The sequence below is a fragment of the Neodiprion pinetum genome, chromosome 5 (assembly GCF_021155775.2).
Source record: "Neodiprion pinetum isolate iyNeoPine1 chromosome 5, iyNeoPine1.2, whole genome shotgun sequence".
Lineage (NCBI taxonomy): Eukaryota > Metazoa > Arthropoda > Insecta > Hymenoptera > Diprionidae > Neodiprion > Neodiprion pinetum.
Window position 1 is genome coordinate 3,734,779 of NC_060236.1, and position 22,531 is coordinate 3,757,309.

At 37.0% G+C, this 22,531-nt stretch overlaps 4 protein-coding genes across 10 annotated transcripts; 3 read left to right on the top strand and 1 right to left on the bottom strand.

Annotated features, from left to right (window-relative positions):
• The first annotated feature begins 4,482 nt into the window (after positions 1–4,482).
• HPS4 (Hermansky-Pudlak syndrome 4 protein) lies at positions 4,483–10,672 on the top strand. 4 transcript variants are annotated; one of them, XM_046627578.2, is made up of 9 exons: positions 4,483–4,534; positions 6,393–6,627; positions 6,739–6,969; positions 7,133–7,227; positions 7,349–7,418; positions 7,493–7,660; positions 7,818–9,182; positions 9,284–9,510; positions 9,577–10,672. In XM_046627578.2, exons 1-9 carry the CDS (start codon positions 4,521–4,523, stop codon positions 9,749–9,751), a joined length of 2,580 nt encoding a protein of 859 aa, XP_046483534.1. In that variant the 5' UTR covers positions 4,483–4,520; the 3' UTR covers positions 9,752–10,672. The 4 variants fall into 4 exon arrangements, with proteins under 4 accessions (XP_046483534.1, XP_046483535.1, XP_046483532.1 ...); XM_046627579.2 differs by lacking the exon at positions 4,483–4,534 and adding an exon at positions 4,542–4,797; XM_046627576.2 differs by lacking the exon at positions 4,483–4,534 and adding an exon at positions 4,857–5,066.
• A 1,043-nt stretch (positions 10,673–11,715) lies between these two features.
• On the top strand, positions 11,716–14,735 carry Hpd (4-hydroxyphenylpyruvate dioxygenase). Of its 2 annotated transcripts, none has more exons than XM_046627622.1 (12): positions 11,716–11,870; positions 12,094–12,120; positions 12,194–12,256; positions 12,431–12,535; positions 12,616–12,741; positions 12,865–12,954; positions 13,103–13,203; positions 13,288–13,365; positions 13,564–13,798; positions 14,111–14,233; positions 14,327–14,443; positions 14,522–14,735. In XM_046627622.1, the coding sequence occupies exons 1-12, from the start codon at positions 11,868–11,870 to the stop codon at positions 14,594–14,596; spliced, it is 1,143 nt and encodes a 380-aa protein (XP_046483578.1). In that variant the 5' UTR covers positions 11,716–11,867; the 3' UTR covers positions 14,597–14,735. The 2 variants fall into 2 exon arrangements, with proteins under 2 accessions (XP_046483578.1, XP_046483579.1); XM_046627623.2 differs by having other exon boundaries at positions 11,773–11,870; positions 12,099–12,120.
• Positions 14,736–15,428: 693 nt separating this feature from the next.
• Ntf-2 (nuclear transport factor-2) lies at positions 15,429–19,375 on the bottom strand. Of its 2 annotated transcripts, XM_046627631.2 has the most exons (5): positions 19,082–19,375; positions 18,928–18,999; positions 18,165–18,263; positions 16,839–16,996; positions 15,698–15,825 (listed from the first exon to the last, which is right to left on the bottom strand). In XM_046627631.2, exons 1-4 carry the CDS (start codon positions 19,187–19,189, stop codon positions 16,883–16,885), a joined length of 393 nt encoding a protein of 130 aa, XP_046483587.1. In that variant the 5' UTR covers positions 19,190–19,375; the 3' UTR covers positions 15,698–15,825; positions 16,839–16,882. The 2 variants fall into 2 exon arrangements, with proteins under 2 accessions (XP_046483586.1, XP_046483587.1); XM_046627630.2 differs by lacking the exon at positions 16,839–16,996 and having other exon boundaries at positions 15,429–15,825; positions 19,082–19,345.
• ppk13 (pickpocket 13) lies at positions 18,170–22,530 on the top strand. 2 transcript variants are annotated; one of them, XM_069136303.1, is made up of 8 exons: positions 18,170–18,307; positions 20,274–20,550; positions 20,628–20,822; positions 20,929–21,070; positions 21,238–21,480; positions 21,565–21,792; positions 21,936–22,251; positions 22,406–22,530. In XM_069136303.1, exons 2-8 carry the CDS (start codon positions 20,444–20,446, stop codon positions 22,498–22,500), a joined length of 1,326 nt encoding a protein of 441 aa, XP_068992404.1. In that variant the 5' UTR covers positions 18,170–18,307; positions 20,274–20,443; the 3' UTR covers positions 22,501–22,530. The 2 variants fall into 2 exon arrangements, with proteins under 2 accessions (XP_068992404.1, XP_046483577.2); XM_046627621.2 differs by lacking the exon at positions 18,170–18,307 and adding an exon at positions 19,351–19,527.
• Position 22,531: the final 1 nt, after the last annotated feature.

The following is a 22,531-nucleotide window of genomic DNA, read 5'->3' on the forward strand; positions in this document are numbered from 1 at the left end:
ATCGATTGGGCGCAGTCCCAATACACTGCGATCAACGCAGCAAAAGTTACAGCTGAAAAACGAAAACCTGTGTTTTCGGCATTTTTCAGCAGGTGCTTTTTCCTTTGTAATTTCTCTCCTGTTGGTCCCACGCTCTTTTCGCTGCGTTTTTCGGGTTCCAGGGGTTCCAATTGGTCGGGAAAGGGTCATACAAATCACTTCTGAGACGAAAGATTTTTTGGTCAGAAGAAAGGAAGGTTAACCCCTTTGTATTTTTGGCGAAAATTTTCGCGATTTTAAAAAGTGCTAGAATAAATTCTTTCATGCACTATTCCGACGTAATTTTGCGAGAGAAATCGATTGGGCGCAGTCCCAATCCGCTGCGATCAACGCATCAAAAGTTACAGCCGAAAAACGAAAACCTGTGTTTTCGGCATTTTTCAGCAGGTGCTTTTTCGCTCGTCATTTCTCTCCTGTTGGTCCTGCGCTCTTTTCGCTGCGTTTTCTGAGTTCCTGGGTGTCCGGTTGATCAGAAAACGGTCGTTTGAATCAAATCTGAGACCAAAAATTTTTCGGCCAAAAAAAAAGCAAGGCTAACCCCTTTGCATTTTTGGCGAAAATTTTCGCGATTTTGAAAAGTGCTGGAATAAATTCTTTCATGCGCTATTCCGACGTAATTTTGCGAGAGAAATCGATTGGGCGCAATCCCAATCCGCTGCGATCAACGCATCAAAAGTTACAGCCGAAAAACGAAAACCTGTGTTTTCGGCATTTTTCTGCAGGTGCTTTTTCCTTTGTAACTTCTCTCCTGTTGATCCCACGCTGTTTTCGCTGCGTTTTCTGAGTTCCTGGGTGTCCGATTGATCAGAAAACGGTCGTTTGAATCAAATCTAGGACCTAAAATTTTTCGGCCAAAAAAAAAGCAAGGCTAACCCCTTTGCATTTTTGGCGAAAATTTTCGCGAGTTTGAAAAGCGCTGGAATAAATTCTTTCATGCACTATTCCGACGTAATTTTGTGAGAGAAAATGATTGGGCGCAGTCCCAATACGCTGCGATCAACGCATCAAAAGTTACAGCCGAAAAACGAAAACCTGTGTTTTCGACATTTTTCAGCAGGTGCTTTTTCGCTCACCATTTCTCTCCCGTTGGTCCTACGCTCTTTTCGCTGCGTTTTCTGAGTTCCTGGGTGTCCGATTGATCAGAAAACGGTCGTTTGAATCAAATCTGAGACCAAAAGTTTTTCGGCCAAAAAAAAAGCAAGGCTAACCCCTTTGCATTTTTGGCGAAAATTTTCGCGATTTTGAAAAGCTCTGGAATAAATTCTTTCATGCACTATTCCGACGTAATTTTGTGAGAGAAAATGATTGGGCGCAGTCCCAATACACTGCGATCAACGCATCAAAAGTTACAGCCGAAAAACGAAAACCTGTGTTTTCGACATTTTTCAGCAGGTGCTTTTTCGCTCGCCATTTCTCTCCTGTTGGTCCTACGCTCTTTTCGCTGCGTTTTCTGAGTTCCTGAGTGTCCGATTGATCAGAAAACGGTCGTTTGAATCAAATCTGAGACCAAAAATTTTTCGGCCAAAAAAAAAGCAAGGCTAACCCATTTGCATTTTTGGCGAAAATTTTCGCGATTTTGAAAAGTGCTGGAATAAATTCTTTCATGCACTATTCCGACGTAATTTTGCGAGAGAAATCGATTGGGCGCAGTCCCAATACGCTGCGATCAACGCATCAAAAGTTACAGCCGAAAAACGAAAACCTGTGATTTCGGCATTTTTCAGCAGGTGCTTTTTCCTTCGTAACTTCGCTCCTGTTGATCCCACGCTGTTTTCGCTGCGTTTTCTGAGTTCCTGGGTGTCCGGTTGGTCAGAAAACGGTCGTTTGAATCAAATCTGAGACCAAAAATTTTTCGGCCTAAAAAAAAGCAAGGCTAACCCCTTTGCATTTTTGGCAAAAATTTTCGCGATTTTGAAAAGTGCTGGAATAAAGTCTTTCATGCACTATTCCGACGTAATTTTGCGAGAGAAATCGATTGGGCGCAGTCCCAATACGCTGCGATCAACGCAGCAAAAGTTACAGCTGAAAAACGAAAACCTGTGTTTTCGGCATTTTTCAGCAGGTGCTTTTTCCTTCGTAACTTCTCTCCTGTTGATCCCACGCTGTTTTCGCTGCGTTTTCTGAGTTCCTGGGTGTCCGATTGATCAGAAAACGGTCGTTTGAATCAAATCTAGGACCAAAAATTTTTCGGCCAAAAAAAAAGCAAGGCTAACCCCTTTGTATTTTTGGCGAAAATTTTCGCGATTTTAAAAAGTGCTAGAATAAATTCTTTCATGCACTATTCCGACGTAATTTTGCGAGAGAAATCGATTGGGCGCAGTCCCAATACGCTGCGATCAACGCATCAAAAGTTACAGCCAAAAAACAAAAACCTGAGTTTTCCACATTTTTCAGCAGGTGCTTTTTCCTTTGTAATTTCTCTCCTGTTGGTCCCACGCTCTTTTCGCTGCGTTTTTCGGGTTCCAGGGGTTCCAATTGGTCGGGAAAGGGTCATACAAATCACTTCTGAGACGAAAGATTTTTTGGTCAGAAGAAAGGAAGGTTAACCCCTTTGTATTTTTGGCGAAAATTTTCGCGATTTTAAAAAGTGCTAGAATAAATTCTTTCATGCACTATTCCGACGTAATTTTGCGAGAGAAATCGATTGGGCGCAGTCCCAATCCGCTGCGATCAACGCATCAAAAGTTACAGCCGAAAAACGAAAACCTGTGTTTTCGGCATTTTTCAGCAGGTGCTTTTTCGCTCGTCATTTCTCTCCTGTTGGTCCTGCGCTCTTTTCGCTGCGTTTTCTGAGTTCCTGGGTGTCCGGTTGATCAGAAAACGGTCGTTTGAATCAAATCTGAGACCAAAAATTTTTCGGCCAAAAAAAAAGCAAGGCTAACCCCTTTGCATTTTTGGCGAAAATTTTCGCGATTTTGAAAAGTGCTGGAATAAATTCTTTCATGCGCTATTCCGACGTAATTTTGCGAGAGAAATCGATTGGGCGCAATCCCAATCCGCTGCGATCAACGCATCAAAAGTTACAGCCGAAAAACGAAAACCTGTGTTTTCGGCATTTTTCTGCAGGTGCTTTTTCCTTTGTAACTTCTCTCCTGTTGATCCCACGCTGTTTTCGCTGCGTTTTCTGAGTTCCTGGGTGTCCGATTGATCAGAAAACGGTCGTTTGAATCAAATCTAGGACCTAAAATTTTTCGGCCAAAAAAAAAGCAAGGCTAACCCCTTTGCATTTTTGGCGAAAATTTTCGCGAGTTTGAAAAGCGCTGGAATAAATTCTTTCATGCACTATTCCGACGTAATTTTGTGAGAGAAAATGATTGGGCGCAGTCCCAATACGCTGCGATCAACGCATCAAAAGTTACAGCCGAAAAACGAAAACCTGTGTTTTCGACATTTTTCAGCAGGTGCTTTTTCGCTCACCATTTCTCTCCCGTTGGTCCTACGCTCTTTTCGCTGCGTTTTCTGAGTTCCTGGGTGTCCGATTGATCAGAAAACGGTCGTTTGAATCAAATCTGAGACCAAAAGTTTTTCGGCCAAAAAAAAAGCAAGGCTAACCCCTTTGCATTTTTGGCGAAAATTTTCGCGATTTTGAAAAGCTCTGGAATAAATTCTTTCATGCACTATTCCGACGTAATTTTGTGAGAGAAAATGATTGGGCGCAGTCCCAATACACTGCGATCAACGCATCAAAAGTTACAGCCGAAAAACGAAAACCTGTGTTTTCGACATTTTTCAGCAGGTGCTTTTTCGCTCGCCATTTCTCTCCTGTTGGTCCTACGCTCTTTTCGCTGCGTTTTCTGAGTTCCTGAGTGTCCGATTGATCAGAAAACGGTCGTTTGAATCAAATCTGAGACCAAAAATTTTTCGGCCAAAAAAAAAGCAAGGCTAACCCCTCTGCACTTTTGGCGAAAATTTCCGCGATTTTAAAAAGTGCTGGAATCAATTCTTCCTGGTACCGTTCCGACGTAATTTTGCGAGAGAAATTGATTGGGCGCATTCCCAATACGCTGCGATCAACGCATCAAAAGTTACAGCCCAAAAACAAAAACCTGAGTTTTCGACATTTTTCAGCAGGTGCTTTTTCCTTCGTAATTTCTCTCCTGTTGGTTCCACGCTCCTTTCGCTGCGTTTTCCGGGTCCCCGGGGGTCCAATTGGTCGGGAAAGGGTCATAGAAATCGAATCCAGGACCAAAAATTTTCTGCTCCAGAAATGAAGAAAACAGTAAGGCAGTTTTGCATACCTGGCGAAAATTTTGGCGATTTTGAAAGTAAAGCGATTTTGCGAGAGGTATCGACTACAGGCCGTTTTGAGTCGCTGCGATTAAATGAGTACGACCCTCAACATGGTCACCTGAAGCTGCCCGCCACCACAGAATATAGCACAGTCCACGTTGGTATATAGTATATACATTCCATGCTGCGACCCAGTGTCAGATACAACCTGTAGGAAAACAGTGACCCACAGCCTTCGCACTGCCTTCTCGATGAAAAAACGAAGGTAATCAATATCAACATGGCGTTAGGATGCCGGTTATACACCCAACCTTATGAAGACTCATTTCCGTCATGTAAACCTTGAACTCTACTGCTTAGATATGCAATTGTGGTATACAATAGGTTTCTCACACTATGGTGCCAGTGATACGCGTGATTTTCACCTTAAAACACTGAAGTAAATCATGAAAATCCACCTAAGGTTTGACGTCTGACGTTTGACTGGGCCGACGTGCAGCGAAGCACTACATAAACAATCATGGCAAAGTACGTCGACTGTTACGTAATTGTTGCGTTATCTAATTAAAAAGTAGCGTAGTAACTTGATAATGGAATGTTTACTACTTTGTCAAGCTGGTCTTTTTTCCAAATGATTCTCGCTGACTCCCGTCCACTCTTGTATCTGCGAAGCGGTTCAACCAATCTTAATGCTCTCTCCTACGTAATATTTACACTTTAATAGCACAAAAACCTTTCCATATGTCTCTGTTCAATTCTCTAATATTTGTGAAAGACAATGCAGATTTCAAATTGGTGTGAGTTTTCTTTTTGTAATAACTAAAATTAATTCCTCAAAATAACTAATGATTTCAGGTCAAAATTGCCCGGACAGCTGTTTTCTAATGCAGAACATATTTCTCATTGCGCTTTGAAATGTAATCTATTTAGAATATGAATTTCATGCCCTCTTGTCAAAAGTGTGCTCTCCCATTTTATCATTAATATTTTGTTTATTCAATCTTCGTCAATCTGTGTACTTGCCACTGTTCAATCCTGAATACAAAATTCGAAGCATCAATAACTGATGTCATTCATTTCAACTCGATAAGCTTTCTATTATCATAGATAACTAACTTATCCATTTCGACAGAGCTAATTTGATCCATGTCATCAGATAATTTTATTATTTGTTCAATGAGTACCATCGTGAAAGAGTCACAACGTATCAATTAAAAGTTGAACAGTACCTCTTTTTAAAGGTACCGACTTTCTGTTTCATAGGCGTAGATTAATTCTATGGCATCCCAGGTCAAAGTAGAGAACTTCTTCTTTTAACTTTGTAGCTTGTAAATAGGCTTTTTGTAAAAATTACAATTCAAAGTATAGGACTTAGTTTAGAGATTGCCAGGCCCATGTGCAGCGCTAGAGTATGTTAACGTGAAGTACTAATTATTTTTCTCAAGTTGGATTGGTTTAATCTGGGTTGCTCTTTCTTTATTCACTCCTCAACAAAAAGAAAATACTCAACACCAAATTTGACTGTCCGTCAAGAGCCTAATTGTTTAAACTCTCAATGTGCCTATGTGTAAAAGTTCAAAGCAAGAAGTTGTTTACTCTCACCTAAAACACCAAAGATTTAATCTGCACATCTCTTTCATTAAAGCATCTCGCAATCTGAAAATATAGCTGGAATGCGGATACTCAGTCTCACAAATTGAATCCAACGTACGAATTTGTAACATTCAGATAATGTTAGATTCGTACATACAATAAATATGACACAAATTGGGTCAACGATAGTTGGAATGTTCAACATAAGAGACCTTAGCTATCATTTGTTGTATTATAATCACTCTCTTGCTTATTCAGCGAGTCAAACGTTGCCATGTAATCTATCCATCTTTACATTTATTCATAGTTCACTTCCATTCAAGTACATTGCACATATATAACAAAGTCAGAGCATTAGGCTAAAGTAATTCACTTATACGAAGTTATTAAACAAAGGTTGTGCTTAGGCTAATAACTTAATTGAAAAAGTTTTATTAAAATCTAGGTCATTCATTCGAATCAGTATATCGCATAATTCAATTCATTATGTTACTTTCTAATTATCAGCCTGTGGATTTTACTTATTCTAGGGAAATGATGATAGTGTTCGTGTACGACACGGCACGGTGTCGCAGAGAAGAAGATGACCCCGCCGAGGCTGTTATTTATTTCCATCCTGCTTGGGTATCGCTTACTCAAAGGCTCGCGCTCGCTGGTCAATTGATGGGTGTTACACAGTTTCTTACTACATCTTTCTCACCTCCACGAGTAATTTCTCTACAAGGTGGCAAATTTGTTTTAAAAAAATTGGGACAGTATATACTAGTGAGTTTGAATTAACATTTAACAACTGAACTGCATGCTGATAGCTTCCTAACTTGGTCTAATACACAAGATAAATCTACAAAAGAAGAACTTACTTTCTGTTGTACTCAGGCAGTTGGAACAGACCGAAATATCCAGGATTGGGTAATCCAGAGACGAGCTGATACTTTGGAATCGACACTGAAATTTTATCATCGTGATCTTGAAACTATATCGACATCACTTGGTGGGGACAGAAACAGACTGACTGAGAAATTATATCAAATGTTTGAAACTTATCTTCCTATACTGCAATACGGTGCCAACTTATTCACCAATCTTCCCACCATCAAATTTCCTAAGGTTCGCCTCTTCATCGAAGTAATTCATATAATTCTGATTCTAAATTTCGCAAAATTAATTTCAAATTGACTACACTAAGTTCTTTGGGATATAGGTGACAAAAAATAATATCACTATTCTTTACTGCGCACAACCTAATTGTTTATAATTATTTTCATTCCAGAGTGCAAGCAATGTTTTTTTAGAAGCTATACAAGTGCTACAATATTGCCAAGAAACAAGTGGTATTTTAGGTGGTGCCTTGTTCTACAATAATAAGTAAGTAACACCATCTATTTTATTAACATGAACTATTTTTGGTGTTGACTTCTTTGCAAGTAATCAGAACTCAAATCCAAATTTCAAGCTGAATCATTGACACAATTTCATCATAATCCAGGGTTGTGGCTACTCAGTTGAATCCAGAATTGACCAAACAATTAATCGTAACTGATCCGTATCGTATAAAGGTAATGGAAATTAATAAATTCGAGATCAGTGGAATTTTGTCAAATATAATATATATTTCACTTTGCATTTACAGGCCCCTGCGGAAACTGTAGGAACAGAGTTTGATCTGCCAGCCGGAGTTCAACTCCTCAGAGTCTATGTTGAACGCAAGCAAGTAATAAAATTGAAACAAGATGCAGCTGGCGAACGCGTCTATAATTCGTATCTCGATCCCACGATGAAAAAAACAATGCTGAAAAAGGTGAATATTCGGTATTTTGTAAACCATAGCTAGACAGCTATGGTCTACTTCACTCATTCCACTACTACTAACTGCTATAGTATTCATTACTGTGAATTAAAGTTAGTGGATTTTGCTTCGGTTATTCAATATAAAATTGATGAAATATATATTTCAGAATTTATCGAAGAACAACATAAAGGATTCCTGCACCTCGGGTATGAAACGTGATACGTCACGCATATTCACAGTACCGGAAGAAGGAGAATTGGACTCGATGCAGTATGATAGCGGTGCACCTTTCTACCCCTCCCTGCCTCCCACAACATATAGCTCACCAGCAAAACGAAAGCAGGATGTTACAATAGATCGCTCCAAGATTGTAAACCCGTTGACGCCTAGTGTTTGTTCTACACCTTTGAAGGATGTTAACAGAATGCTTCATGGGACCACAGTATTGATCTGCAGCGGTGCGGATGATTGTGAAAGCAAAGCTATGCCTGAAAATCAAGTTCTTGAAGTAGAAAATATCAGCGACATCCCAGACCTTGTCAAAGAAGCACTAAGGTGCAAAAGAGCAAACAAACTAAGGAATGCACCTCCTATCGAAAAGCTGGAAGAACGTAGATTTCTCGATAAAAAATGTCTTAGTTTGCCAGACCTGAATAACGCATTACACAAACATACGAACAGAGTATCTCTTAGGTACTATAGTATAGGATTACCAAATTTGAATGACAACCTTTGCTCTGACCTCTGCGAGGATTCACCTCGGAAAAAACTTCCACCTGGAAAACACTTTTACCATACAATTACAGACCCAAGCTTCCCAATATTCAGATCCGATGGTTCACTGGTTTCCAAAGCTTTGTACGATTTCAATGTTGCTACACATTATCAGGAACTCAAGTGTGGTGCAACCAATGTAAAGTTGCCTAAACATACAGATTTTTTCCAAAAATTTCCATCAATGGGAAACGATAAGGCAGCTATGATAGAAGGATTACATTGTCAAGTTCCGTCCGTTTCTGAGAATAACACTGTTTCTAATGCTAACGTAACAACAGAGAAAAAAACGAAACAAGAAATTTATCGTCGATCTATGAGTTTACCTCTCAAATCTCTAAATGCTCCAGAAGAAGAGGGTAGGGAAAAATCGTCTTCGGAATGCGGCAGCATTTTCGATTTACCTCAAAGAAAAAAACTTGACGGATTACAGTTAACGCCGTTAATGTCAAAGCTTAGTTTACTAGCGGACGAACGTACGAGCGGATTTTGCAGTAGGGAAACTACACCAAATGAATTTCGTGACTTGTCAAGTTTCTCTACAACGACAAACCATTTGCTCAGAAGCAAACTGGATGCAGCAAGCAAAGACGGGAGTGATGAGGAAGACGATCTAGACCAAGACTGGATTTATTCCGAGACGGAGGAAAGTTCCCTGGAAAAACTTGAACTTTTTATTTATGGTCAGCAAAACATGGTCCTAGTATTGTTAATGGAAGAAAATGTTGGCAACAATTTCGACCTCATACATTCCCTAGTTAGTATATGTATGAAATATTTTTTAGACCAATGTTATGTTGCATATTTGATTTCGGTAGAAACCATTTGCCAATACTTAAAAATTAATATTTCCAATAGTGGGATACTTGTGTTCAAGTTCTCGCGAAACTAGAGTGTAAACTTCAACGATGTCTAGAACCTCTACCACCCAGTGATAGCAGAGAATTGTACAGCGTCCTCAGTGTAGATCCACAATGGGATACAGTCCACCGTGCCGGTCTCTGGGGTGTCACAGAGATAGAAATTGTCTCATTTCTTCACGACAGATTCAGTAAAGCTGGTAACATGACAGACATTGTAGTGAGGTAAGAAATCCATAGCTACTCTACTTCAGAGAATAAAATAATTTCTTCCCATGATTCTGTTCACAGAACTGAAGACACGGTCGTATACGGATACCAGTGCGGAAAGCTGCAAGTTTTTTATCAGCAAGCTATGGCACCCAATATGACTGGCGGACTACCTACACCAGCAGATCTAATGGGTGTTGTTCCTCTCAAGGCTAAGCGAAGACTGGAGAGAGATCATGGCATAGTTTTGCTGTAAATTGAACCAGTTATTTTTGTTTCATTTCGGTTTCATCTTGCAAAGAATGGAAAAATATAAGAAGAAACACCAAAATACAACAAGTAAAACTAACGCTATAAGTAAAAAGCATTATTGCAGCAATAAGAAAATCAAGATTAACGTTTGAAATTATACATATGTTATTTATTCATGCGAGCTGCCCAGTTTCATTCCAAACTCGAAACGACTAATCCAGAAGGAGCTGGAGGTGTCTTGATACTTCGAACTCTTGCCAAAATAAGATTTTTATGGACCATGTATTATAATTATTAAGGCTTTGTAAATTTTTTCGTAATTTTCCTGACTTGTAATTAAGTAACTCTATTACAGATACAACGTGTATTTGTTACGAGCGAATGTTTATCATTATTATTAAGTATTATAGTATTAATTGATGTAACTGTAATACCTACTTAACGTACACAATACTTATACGTATTTATAACTAATTTAAGAATTTGAATTTGCTAGGAGCGATGAGACAAAAAAAAATATGTACATTGGATGACGATAGCTGAAATATTTCATTATAATTGTTTCATACAAAAAACACCGAGGATAGTTGCATAATTATTCAACGCTAAGTATGCGGCTTGGAAACCCGACTAAGGCCGTAGAGAGGAGCCAGCCAATCGAGCCCCCAGAATATCCAGTTTTATTTGCATCTTGATAGCTCGCAGCCTGCAGAGCAACAACTGGTCACACCTTCGACTTGTTTGTATCAACTGGTTTTAGTATTTACCACGGAAAATATGTGGAAGCCATTTCAATGACATCGAATTTTTCTACCAGGTTCTTCAAGTAAATATCAACACGCATTTAGAATGCAGTTAATATTGCTATTATTGTCATATCCTACATGTTTGTATACTTATTTTGGAATAAAACCCAGTTGAGAATCTGCATTATATTTTCTCTGCAAAATATTTTCTATTCCCCCCACCCCAAGTGCATGCCTAATTCGAAAAGTGAATCGATTCTTTTAGAATTTCCGGCTAGGTCGTACGGCGTTTTACATGCCGAAGCGAATCTGCAATCTATTGGGAGTATATTTGAAAATTCTGGATAATTTTTATAATAACCCATAGACCAAAATTGAAATACATTACATAAGTCGTTTCGAAAATAATAGCTGTATCAGTTATTTACGATTGTAATAATAATACCAGTCGATAATTTACGCAGTAACATTCGCGAAAACAGGAATTTGAATAACATGTTTACCTATTTCTAGAAGTAGTAGAGGGATTAGAAAAAAATGAAAAAGTAATCAATCCAAATGCAATAACATGTGAAATGTCAACGAAGTTATATAATTCATTTTATCTACATATGTACAATGCGCAGATCGTCAATGAACGTTAAGGAACCGCATTGATAAAAGAAATATCAATCCTAAAAATAATCGAAACCTTGCTAATAGGAAATATTTATAATTTTATCTGGAATATGAAAAGCAGTCCTCGCAAATATAGAAAATATTATTTCGTTCGTATCCTGTTCCAATGTGTCCTAATTTCACATCCACTTGTCTTATTATTAACTTGAGATTAAAAATCCAAAAACAATTTTTCAATAATTAGAAACAAAAATTTTGAAATGGTACAAATAAACTATTTTCATTAAAGGATAATGTTGTGAAAAAATATTCGTCAATTACCACGGAAATAAATGAATATTTTTCGGTTAAGCTAGAATTTTATAAACTATCATCCTCGAGATTATTTCTATTCGCATAATCATGCAAAATCAGTGCTAAATTTATCGAGCCCCTGAGGCCTCCAGATATTATACGTATAATTTTATACGATATTTGTAAAATGAAAGTGGATATCATCCGATCACATCATGATCGGGACTCGGCTATCTATAATCATCAATTAATTAATTTATTCGCGAACTCACGAGAGATTTGCGTGCAAACAAGCCTCCGGTTTCCACCAATCAGAATACGCTTCCCCAGGTAGCCAGTTCATATTTAAAGAGGAATCGACTCAACATTTTGCACATATTATACTCCTGATACTCCTCGGATACAGGCCGGATTTTTTACATTCCACAATCTTATAATTTAGCATAAACGTCGACACACACGATGGTGAGCAATTACCAAAAGTTAGCGTGATTTTTTTCTTTCCATCTACGTGTACATAATAAAAAATTAAAATCCGGATAGCACTGATATTCAGTACTTTTTTCCAGACAAAATACCTCATTTTTGAACTATTAATTATGAAAAGAAGAGTAAAACACGAGAAAGATCACGATTATCAGGGTCTATAATCATTTCTTTCTTGGTTTAATACATTTTTTTTTTCTAGACCAGTTACACGGATAAGGGGCCAAAAGTGAGTAGAACCCAGAAGTACAAGTAGGCAATTCAACGTATGATTTATCTAACTGCTGGATTTATCATTTCAGCCAAAAGGGGGAAAATTCCTGAACTTCGATCACTTGACATTCTGGGTCGGTAATGCAAAGCAGGTGAGAACCTCACTTTTACACTGCTTACTCGTCGATTAAGATTACCGATAAGATTCAACTGTGATAAATGGGGAAAATACAGATTTAGATTCAATTTTCAAATAATTATATTGCGATCGATTCAACTAATTTCAAAAAGTTGACTCAAACTGATCCCTCGTAACTGTTGAATAGGCGGCTAGCTTTTACTGTGCGAGAATGGGGTTTGAACCCGTGGGCTACCGTGGTTTGGAGACTGGCACACGGGACAAAGCATCGCACGCAGTCCGACAAAATAAGGTAAACCAACTATCAAATAGTGTAAGAATATAAGAATTGTGTCTTAAGCTTGTATCACTTCGTCTTCATCCCATTTGTAGATTGTCTTTATATTCGAGTCAGCCTACGAGCCTGACAACGAGGAAATGGCGGTTCAGCTTTCTCGGCACGGCGACGGAGTTCATGATGTGGCCTTTACCGTTGAAGACATCTACACCATCGTCAAGGTGCATTGAATTCAGTATAACTAATAGTTTGTTACCAAGGCACAGAATTTCCTGACGATCGTCTCTCCACGAAAAGTATTTTCAAGCGTTAATATAATCCAACAATACTATTTTTGTGTCTAGATCGCAAGGGAGCATGGTGCAAAAATCGTGCGCGATGTGTGGGAAGAACAAGACGAATTTGGCATCGTCCGGTTTGCCACTGTTAAGACTGTGAGTTGACAACTAAATATAAGTTATCTTGACAATGATGAGCACACAGGACTCGATTTACGTCCATTTGCATTATTTGTGGTGAAAATGTTAACCGATTAGGAAATGCTGTCATTGTAAGATTAATCATTATCAAATATACTGTTAGTATGGAGATACGCAACATACGTTTGTGGACAGAAGTAACTACACGGGCCCATTCCTTCCCGGGTTCAAGGCCACAAAGAAGGACCCAATTGTAGCACTCCTGTGAGTTGAAAAATTTCAGCACCTAGTCATTGGGGCGTAGACATTAACGAGTGTTAAATGGATTGCTACTTATTCTGATTGCAGGCCACCTGTTAAACTAAATTTTATTGATCACGTTGTTGGAAATCAGCCGGATAATGAGATGGAAAATATTGTGAAATGGTTAGTAACAATTACGAATGGTAATTTTACTACATATGATGTTTACGTTTGTGTAGGTGATGAGAAAAGAAGTAAACATGCTAAACCAATAATCAAAAAAAGTATATATAATTGCATCGATAGGGCTAAGACTGTAAAATTCTTATGTGACTAAATTGTGGATTTGTCATTTAACGTGTAATCGTAAACTGCCCTTAGGTATGAACAGTGTCTACAATTCCACAGATTTTGGTCAGTGGATGACACGCAATTGCACACTGAGTATTCCGCGCTCAGATCTATAGTCGTAACAAACTGGGAAGAGACTGTGAAAATTCCAATCAATGAACCAGCACTAGGGAAAAAACGATCTCAGATTCAAGAATTCGTTGAATATTACGGAGGAGCTGGTGTTCAGCACATAGCTCTGAACACCAGTGACATAATTGCAGCCGTAAGTTAAGTTTTCTGTAAAGTAGAAGAAACATTTGATTATCAGGAAAACAATTTTCTTGCTTAACGTATCAAACATAAAATAACAGATATAAAATTTTCTTCTTTCAAGGTTTTCATAAAACAATATGAACACTTTATTTGGAATTTAGTGATATTAGATTTTAACTTTGGTGATAGATACATAAAATACTTGTAAGCATTAGGTTTGATCGATCCTTATTAAGAATCAAATCGTGCGACATAAGTATACTATGTATGTATTTATATAAATTACGTAAGAAATAAATGATTTATGTGTTTGGGACTATAGATTGAAAACCTGCGTATCCGAGGTATGGAATTCCTCGATGTACCGGATAGCTACTACGAAATGTTGAAGGATCGTCTTAAAAATAGCAGCGTCCAAATTACAGAGGACTTGAGTATGCTGCAGGTGAAATGATAATTTTTGAATGCTAAGTGCACTGTTAATAACAAAACATATGCCGGAATGATTTTTAATCAATTATTAAAATTCATTTCATAGAAATTGAAGATTCTTATCGACTACGACGACGATGGTTACCTGCTGCAAATATTTACAAAAAATATGCAGGATAGACCAACACTGTTTATAGAAATCATTCAGCGACACAATCACAACGTTAGTAAATTTTATCATATCATGCTGGGTATTTTCAATCCATAAATGTCAATAAAAACGTTAATAATTTTTTTACAGGGATTCGGAGCTGGGAATTTCCAAGCCTTGTTTGAAGCTATTGAATTTGAACAAGCAAAACGTGGAAACCTCTAAAACTTCGAAAAAGTTTCAACAATATTGAATAATAATTAAATGTTGAAATGCCATTTCCAGTACGTTGCTTTTGTGATTAAGTTATATTTTATAAGCTATGTAGCACTTTTTATAATAAACTGAATGCTTTTGACGCGAACCGAACTCTTCAACATTACCCTGTTTTAAGTAGCAATGAATACACGGAACGTTAGCAAACGTTATATACCGAGATCATTATGGCACACTAAAAAAAAAAAAAACTACAAGCTTATTCGGTTGTGTAACGAATTTGTAGTCTCATTAACAATAAACACTCGGAATCCAGTGCTTGAAAACATTTCAAGTTAATTATTATAAAACAGATAAAGGTGAATGGTACCAGAATCAGAAGAAACTTGACCTGTGCAAGGTTTAAGTAACTCTAAAAAAAAAAGGATTCCGATCATTGAGAAACTTGCAATAATACAGATGATTATTATTCTGCACGGATAAAAGCAGTACGTCAATTAATAACAGGTCGTGAATTCATTCATATTATTATAGGATGATACATATTTTATATTTAACGTACAATTTCTAATTATTTATAAAAATACATAGGCCAATACGGTATTACAGGATATCTTTTTTTTTTTTACTTTTGGATTTTAAACTTAATAATATTTTCTACAGAAGAATTTCACGCTAACGGCCGTTATAACTTTAAGACTATTCATAGAGGAAAAATAGTGAAAAATGGCGAGGGATGAAAAAAAAAAAAAAGGTTCTGATAGTATACGAAAGATGAAAGAAAAGTAACTGAGAATATGGGAGCCATAGCATTATGAATGAGGAAATTGAATAAACAAAATAATTATTGAATCCTGTTTATTGTTAAAAGATGGTTGTGGCCACGTTTGTATAAGATAAGCAGGAAATTCCTTGTATAAAAACTGTGGTATCTCTGAGGATAATGAGCGCTTAGTGTGCGATGACGAAGAATTTCAAAATGAAAGATTATTGGCTCACTTATCTTAAAGCTGGAAGCGAGCGTGGCTCACTGGTGAGTTTTATTAAATATTTCTTCTCTTTGTTTCTCTCTCTTTGTTCCAATCATCTTTTACATCGAGCGTGTCAGAAAGTAGCGAGAGATCTCACACAGTGTCGTGTATCCCAAGGCGGAAGATGTCGTGCTGACAAAAGAAAGAATTTCCCAGTGGCTTGAGCACAAATATTTGGGAGAATGCATGTGGTGGATCTTCGTCTGCCTAAAATGACAATTCAATCAATATTGTACAAATAAATTTCTTCTCGATCGTATAAAGAAGAACATTTTTCTGTATTCTAACAGAACCTTACCTAATGCTAATCTCATACGCCATGTATATAAAAATTCTGTTATTTAACATATTTTAAGGACAGTTGCTAGCTAAGATCTGTTTTAGGCATTATTTGCAAGTGAAAAATATAATAGAGTTGAATATGGATAATAAATCATGTATAGTTTCACAACTTCTTAATGCAAGCATAAGCAGAAGCGTCATAATACGTCTACGCAGCATCAAATGCAGAGCGTTATGCTAAAACAAAACGAAATTATAATCGAGACTGAAGAGAACAGAAATCAACACTGTGAAATTAATAGTTTTTACCAAAAGTATACTGAATTTCTCTTTTACAGATCTTAAAGTTTTCCAGCAACATGAGGAAAGTGTTACGATTGCCTGATCGGATATTAGTATAGAATATCAGATCATTATAGGATGAGGGCAGTTATTTTATTTATAATCGTCTGGGTTGAGGATGCTCAATATTGAGTAACAGGTCTGTGCTTATTACAATGAAAAATATTAGTTGAACATGAGGCCAATGTTAATCACTTATAAAATAGCGTACCCTTAGTTACAGGATAACAGTGCTTTTATGAGTGTTGTTTTACAATTTTCTAGGCGCCATCAAACGCTAGTAGCATGATAGAGTTTATTACAAGTGGAACGAAAAATTGATATTTCTAATAAGAAAGCTCCGTAAAAAAAAAAAAAAAAATGATTGATAAACGGATAACTGTTCTAAACCCAAGAACTGAGGTAATACTGAAATATTATTTGCTTGCCAGAATGGAATGCTTAAAAAATAGAAGATACGTGTTGAAACAATCCATTAAAACAATCTTTTTTAAAAAGGAAAATAAAATAATAAGTTGATGCGAATCAGAACAAGCCAGGGGGTGCTTGCGTTAACAGAAATAAAAAGCAGAACGATAGAAGAAGGCTGAGCTTGCCTGTGCCCCTTCATGAAGATCGATGGACAAACGATGTCAGACATCTAGACAGTGTCGTGCAACGCGAGTCTGAAGATGTCGTGCTGCACGAAAAAGCTGGTACCAATAGCCTTCAGTACAAATGTCTGGATGTACGCGTGGGGCTGATCCTCGTCAGTCTGCCCAATCATCAACAATCACTGACTCAGTTCAATGTCTGATCTTCGGTACACGGACATAGATATTAAGGATAGGTGATGAAACACTTCTCAGTGATTGATAACATCTTTACACCTTTATATACCGATATGGAAAAATTCCTTTTTTTCATGCAATACGATACGCACGTGATAAAAAATTTGTTTAAAGATGAATTGACCCCACTTCGGATGGATGTAAAACGTTAACATTATCAACCTGGCCAGATGTTATTATATATCCTAAAAACTGAATACCCAAACATTGGAAGGTGCATTTCGCAAATAATTCAGCAGCAATAAAAGATAAAACACTGTCTTATTATAGACAAATATAGAATAGGGTCAAAAAGTTTTATACCGCCAAAATTCTACCATGAAAATAGATTACAGCGAACGATTTAACTGAAGCTCAAATCAAGCTAATTTGTTCGCCACAGGTAACAATAAACTATGTATTCAGAGAAATACAATCATAACCGACAATCTGATTGAAGATATAGATATTGTTATGGCAAAATGTATATTCTAGTTTAACAGAATTAGCAGTAGAGTGGAAACTTGGACTATTTTACCAAATGTACGGCCAATTCCGCATCATAATTCCAAATGATAGCTAAAAAATCTTAATTTGTAAGTAAATGAAAGGCAAAATACAAAAATACATGAAAAAATATTGTACAAAGCAAGCGATAATAATTATAATCAACGGAATAGATACACAGCTAGTTACATAGCTTTTCTGTAATGAAATGGTAAATTTATAAATGCATTCAGACCTAAATCAGTTCAAATTTAGCAACTGTTCCTCTTATTTATTCACTACCTGATCGTTTATTTGTTTATATTTTCTTCCACTCGATTTCAATGATCCTCTGTGAGTAATATTGAATTGTGAAATTAAATTAAAAGAATATGTGAACAATTTATAACACAGGGGCCTCTGCAGGGCCCAGCCGAAACGTCGGAAACGTTTAAACATGTTTACGTTTTCCAAATAATTAAACTCTCTTTACCTGACCGGAATTTTCGACTAACTTCATCTTCAATCAACCTCCTGGTCACGAATTTCTTCACATATGATATTTTAAACCGAATAAAATATAATCAAACAAGTGCCATTATGTGAAATACAGGGGAATCAGTTTACCTGCAACCTTCCAAGGACGTTGATCAATACACCTCCATCAAACATAGGTTGAGAGTCGATCGCAGTTATTATTCTATTAATTTTTTGAAAACTTAAGCTCTGAAATAAAAATAAAAGCAATTATCGCAGTTGAAGATAAAACAGTATGTGTAACAAATATTTTTATAACAACTTTTTTCTACTGTTATCACACCAGTTTAGTGTCAAGATATATCGAAATGCAATAAAAAACATTTGTGATCAGAGGGTGGTGCCCACTAAACTGTTAATTTCAAACTGACATGATTCGGAAGTTGCAAATTAAAAGGATATTATTTCTGAATAGCTCTCAATTCAACTGAGCATGAAACGAAGCCAGTACGATTACTTTCTGAGAACAGTTCCTGTCAAGGTTTACACGCTTTGTTTGAATGGATTATGATACAAGAAGTTTAAGAGTTAATCTATGACAGACCTTCATCGACAACAAGTAAACAAATGTAAAGTCAAGGCCAACTTTGTATACACATTGGATATGCTAGATCTTTTAAATATCGGTCTACCGATTCTTTGAAGAAATCCTAAAACTACATCCGACGAGGCGTGAAACTGGGAACCGCAGGACTCGTTAACGCAATATAATACCATAGAGTGTCACCTTGGACACAGGAGAAATAATTAATCGTAGATTGGGTTGGGGTGGTGGGTGAACAGTACGTATAATAGGATAGTTTCATCTGCTTTGGGCGAGGTGAAGTATCAATAGTTTTTTATTACAACTTACAGTCAACTTCTCCATGATCTTAATAGCTCCTTGAATCTGTAATCCTTCGAAGGTCATGAAGGACGATTCTGTCTGTAAGGGTTAGGCGAGTTAACGATTTTGCGTAAGAATAGTAATTCATGTATGGAGGTTATGCGATATACGTTATACCCACATTGTACATATTTATTAGATTCGGCCTCTGAACTGGGTCGTCAAATAACGCGTAGTATTGTTGGACGAAGCCCTTCCCGATGGCTTCGTATGACGGGTTTAACGCCATTATCACGTTATTATTTACGTTCGTACCTATTATAAAATATATATCTATAACAACTATAATTCGGTTAGGTGGTTTAACCCGCGCCAACGATTAACAGTTCGAGAAAAATCCTAGGAAAGGGACAAAACAACGCCGTTCGACATCCCCTCGTGCCACTTGCCAAAAGCGGGGAGGAAACGATCAGCGATACCAAAATTATCGGTGATACCTACTTCGAGACTCTCGTAGCAAATGATAATCGAACGCTGATCTCGAATATCGACCTCTCGAACTTGTTCAAACCACGAAAACTGCACGACATGTCTGTATGCCCTGTTTTCCACTCTCCATATGTTTCGGTAATGAAAATACGGATACATAATTACCGAAATTAGATTCCTTCATGCTTTTGAGCAGTTTAAAGGAAACGAATAATTTCTTCATTTTTATTGTACACTTATCTACTAACGTCTATTACTTGACGAGAAGCGCCTGGATTGCCTGGTCGAAAAGTGAACAATAATGTGATGCAGGTTGCCTGACATAAGGCTGTAAAGGCTCTGAATCAATTTATAATAAAAATCATTTTGCGAGTTGAATTTTATTTTTTTGAAGAAGAAATAGACTTCAGAATAAATGTCAACTGTAGTACGAAAGTTTAGTTTTACGTACCACACGTACCTCGTGAATTCTTATAGCTACGCTTAATCTAAGCTGTGCTTTCGAAAATATTATTTCACTTTGCCAAATCAAACTTAGCCGAGAATTAGAAGCTGCTATGCATGTATTAAATGCACTATAAACAAGATAGTTTATTGCTGATATTTATATACGAAAAAGAAAATTTTTCGCATAAAGAAAAAGGTTTAATACGTAATTAGAGAAAATAATAGTTGCAGCGCTATATTATACAGACGAAGTCTGGTTCTATTATTTTTAGATGCTGTTCGACCTAAATTCTAATTCGCTACAATTTCGTTGATTTTATCTATGTCTAGATTATGGAAGTCTAGACTAAAGTTTGTAGAATATTACAATAAAACCTTACAACATTTTAAATGCTGTACGTATTTACAATTGATTTCGAAATCTGTGTTTCTGTTAGGACGGGAAACAAGCTACGTACTGCGATCTATCACGGCTAATATCTATGGATACTGATTCGTCACGTACGAGACATGTTTTTATTATGAATAATTGATGCGCTAATTGCGTGTATGCTTCGCTTTATAATATCTGTGTTATGATAAAAAAAATCATTCGCGCGTTGAAGCAATGGCTCGTACTTCCAAAACATGGATTACTCTAAAACGGTATTTAAGTAATTCTAATGTCCATGGACTTCGGTACATAGTCGAAGATGGTCTACATTGGACTGAAAGGTACACTACGTTGAATTTTTTTTCAAGTGTTGATATACAATAGCGGACATAATTATTTTTCTCTTATTGAATCACAGATTATTTTGGCTAGTCACTTGTGCTCTGTGCTGGTGGGGCTGTATAACAATGATCAACAATTCGTTGGATGCTTTTCTGAATCGATCGGTTGCGTTCACCATAGAAAGCACGTACCTCAATTGGCAAACGAAATTACCATCGCTCAGCGTTTGCATGCGTACCGTTCCAAAATCCCTGATCACCGCTAACTCTTTGTATGTTTTAAAAACTGAAAAAATAAAATGTGTCAAGGTTTTGTAAAAATTGTATATTGGATATGGTGCGTTGAGTAGGTAAAATTTTTGTTTTTTCGTTTTTTAGACACAGTAAAAAATTTGGTTCCAAAATAAATCCCTACGCATGGCGCTGGCTATTTTCTGGTATCACCAAAAAATCCAGTAAACAGGTTACAAACGAATTTACCAAGTTGACTTCTGACGATATTGTCAGTCTTTTCACGGAGGTGAGCTACTGTACTCTCATAATATCTACGTGAATTTTATCTGAAACTGAGTGTCAATTCCCTGCAAGGTCTCAGATAAATTTTATTAAGGAGTTTGCAGATTTCAGCCAACTGTGTCACGTATTTACAAAAGCAATTAAATCAAATTTCTTTCATGATTCAAACAGTCAGTCGTCAACTGCACTGAACTATTGACCGAATGCTATTGGAAATCAATAAAGTTTGATTGTTGTGAGGAATTTCATCCGCTACAAACGGTTGGTGGGACATGCTATGCGATCAATTCAGCGCAAACGAAATCAGGTGATACTTTGAAGAATAAGTTTACAATGAACCGAAAAACTGGACTTGGCTACTTGCATGTAGGCCTAACGACAATTGCCTTATCTGAACAATCAGTAAATATTCAGGTTTGTACAGAAGCACTAAAACAGTAAATGGGACAGGTATCTATTTGAATACCTATAATGAATACTGTGGTTCGTTCTTCTCAGGTTTTTGTTCATGACAATTTGGAAATACCGACGGCTCTAACTCACGGAGATAGAGAAATCTATACAAAGTTTGGTAAGGTTGTCAGCATTTACTACAACTTGCAAGAAACGATCAACGACGATGGTTTGAGAAGCATACCTATGGAGAGACGCAGATGCCGCCTATCCGATGAAACAGATAATGTCCTGTACTATAAGCGGTACAGTAGTGACGGTTGTGTTATAGAAGTACGTATCAAAGACAGCGTGGCACGTTCCTTACTTCAATTCTGAAAAACACCAATGCTTCAGGGTTAAAGAACTCAAAATTAGATTTATTTTTATGACTGATCGATTAATCTTCTAAATGATGTGAAAAAAATTAATCTTAGCTGCAAATGGAAAATATGTTGACGCGGTGTGGCTGCGTTAGTCACCTCTTTCCTCATACACCTCGAATGCCGGTTTGCAACTACACAGGTCTCCAATGCATTCATAATCAAAATGCATTTGCTATAAACGAAGAAGTCTCGAAGCATCGATGTATACCTGACTGCGAGAGTGCAGTAATCAAAATATTTCAAAATCCACAAGCAATTGCTGAATTTTCGCGGTTCAAAATATCCCAGGGCATACATCTTGAACTCCTTGAGCTACCAAGTTATCGGTTCAGGCGATATGTGGTTCGGAGCTTGTTAGACTTAGCAGGTAAGATATCAGAATATAAAGACGGAGATCTGAGATGTAACTAAACTGTGTTAGTTTTATTATACTGTCACAGAGTGATATCATTTTTCCAAGTTTTAGCATTAATGTAGTGTGAAAATAATAATAATAATGCAAATACATTCTTGTTCAACAGTGGCGGTCGGCAGTACAGTGAGCCTTTTTATGGGTGCTGGTATACTGAGCATAGTAGAAATACCGTATTGGCTTTTGTTACGCCATGCACAATAAATCAAATCTAGATTTGGTATAATTTACAGCC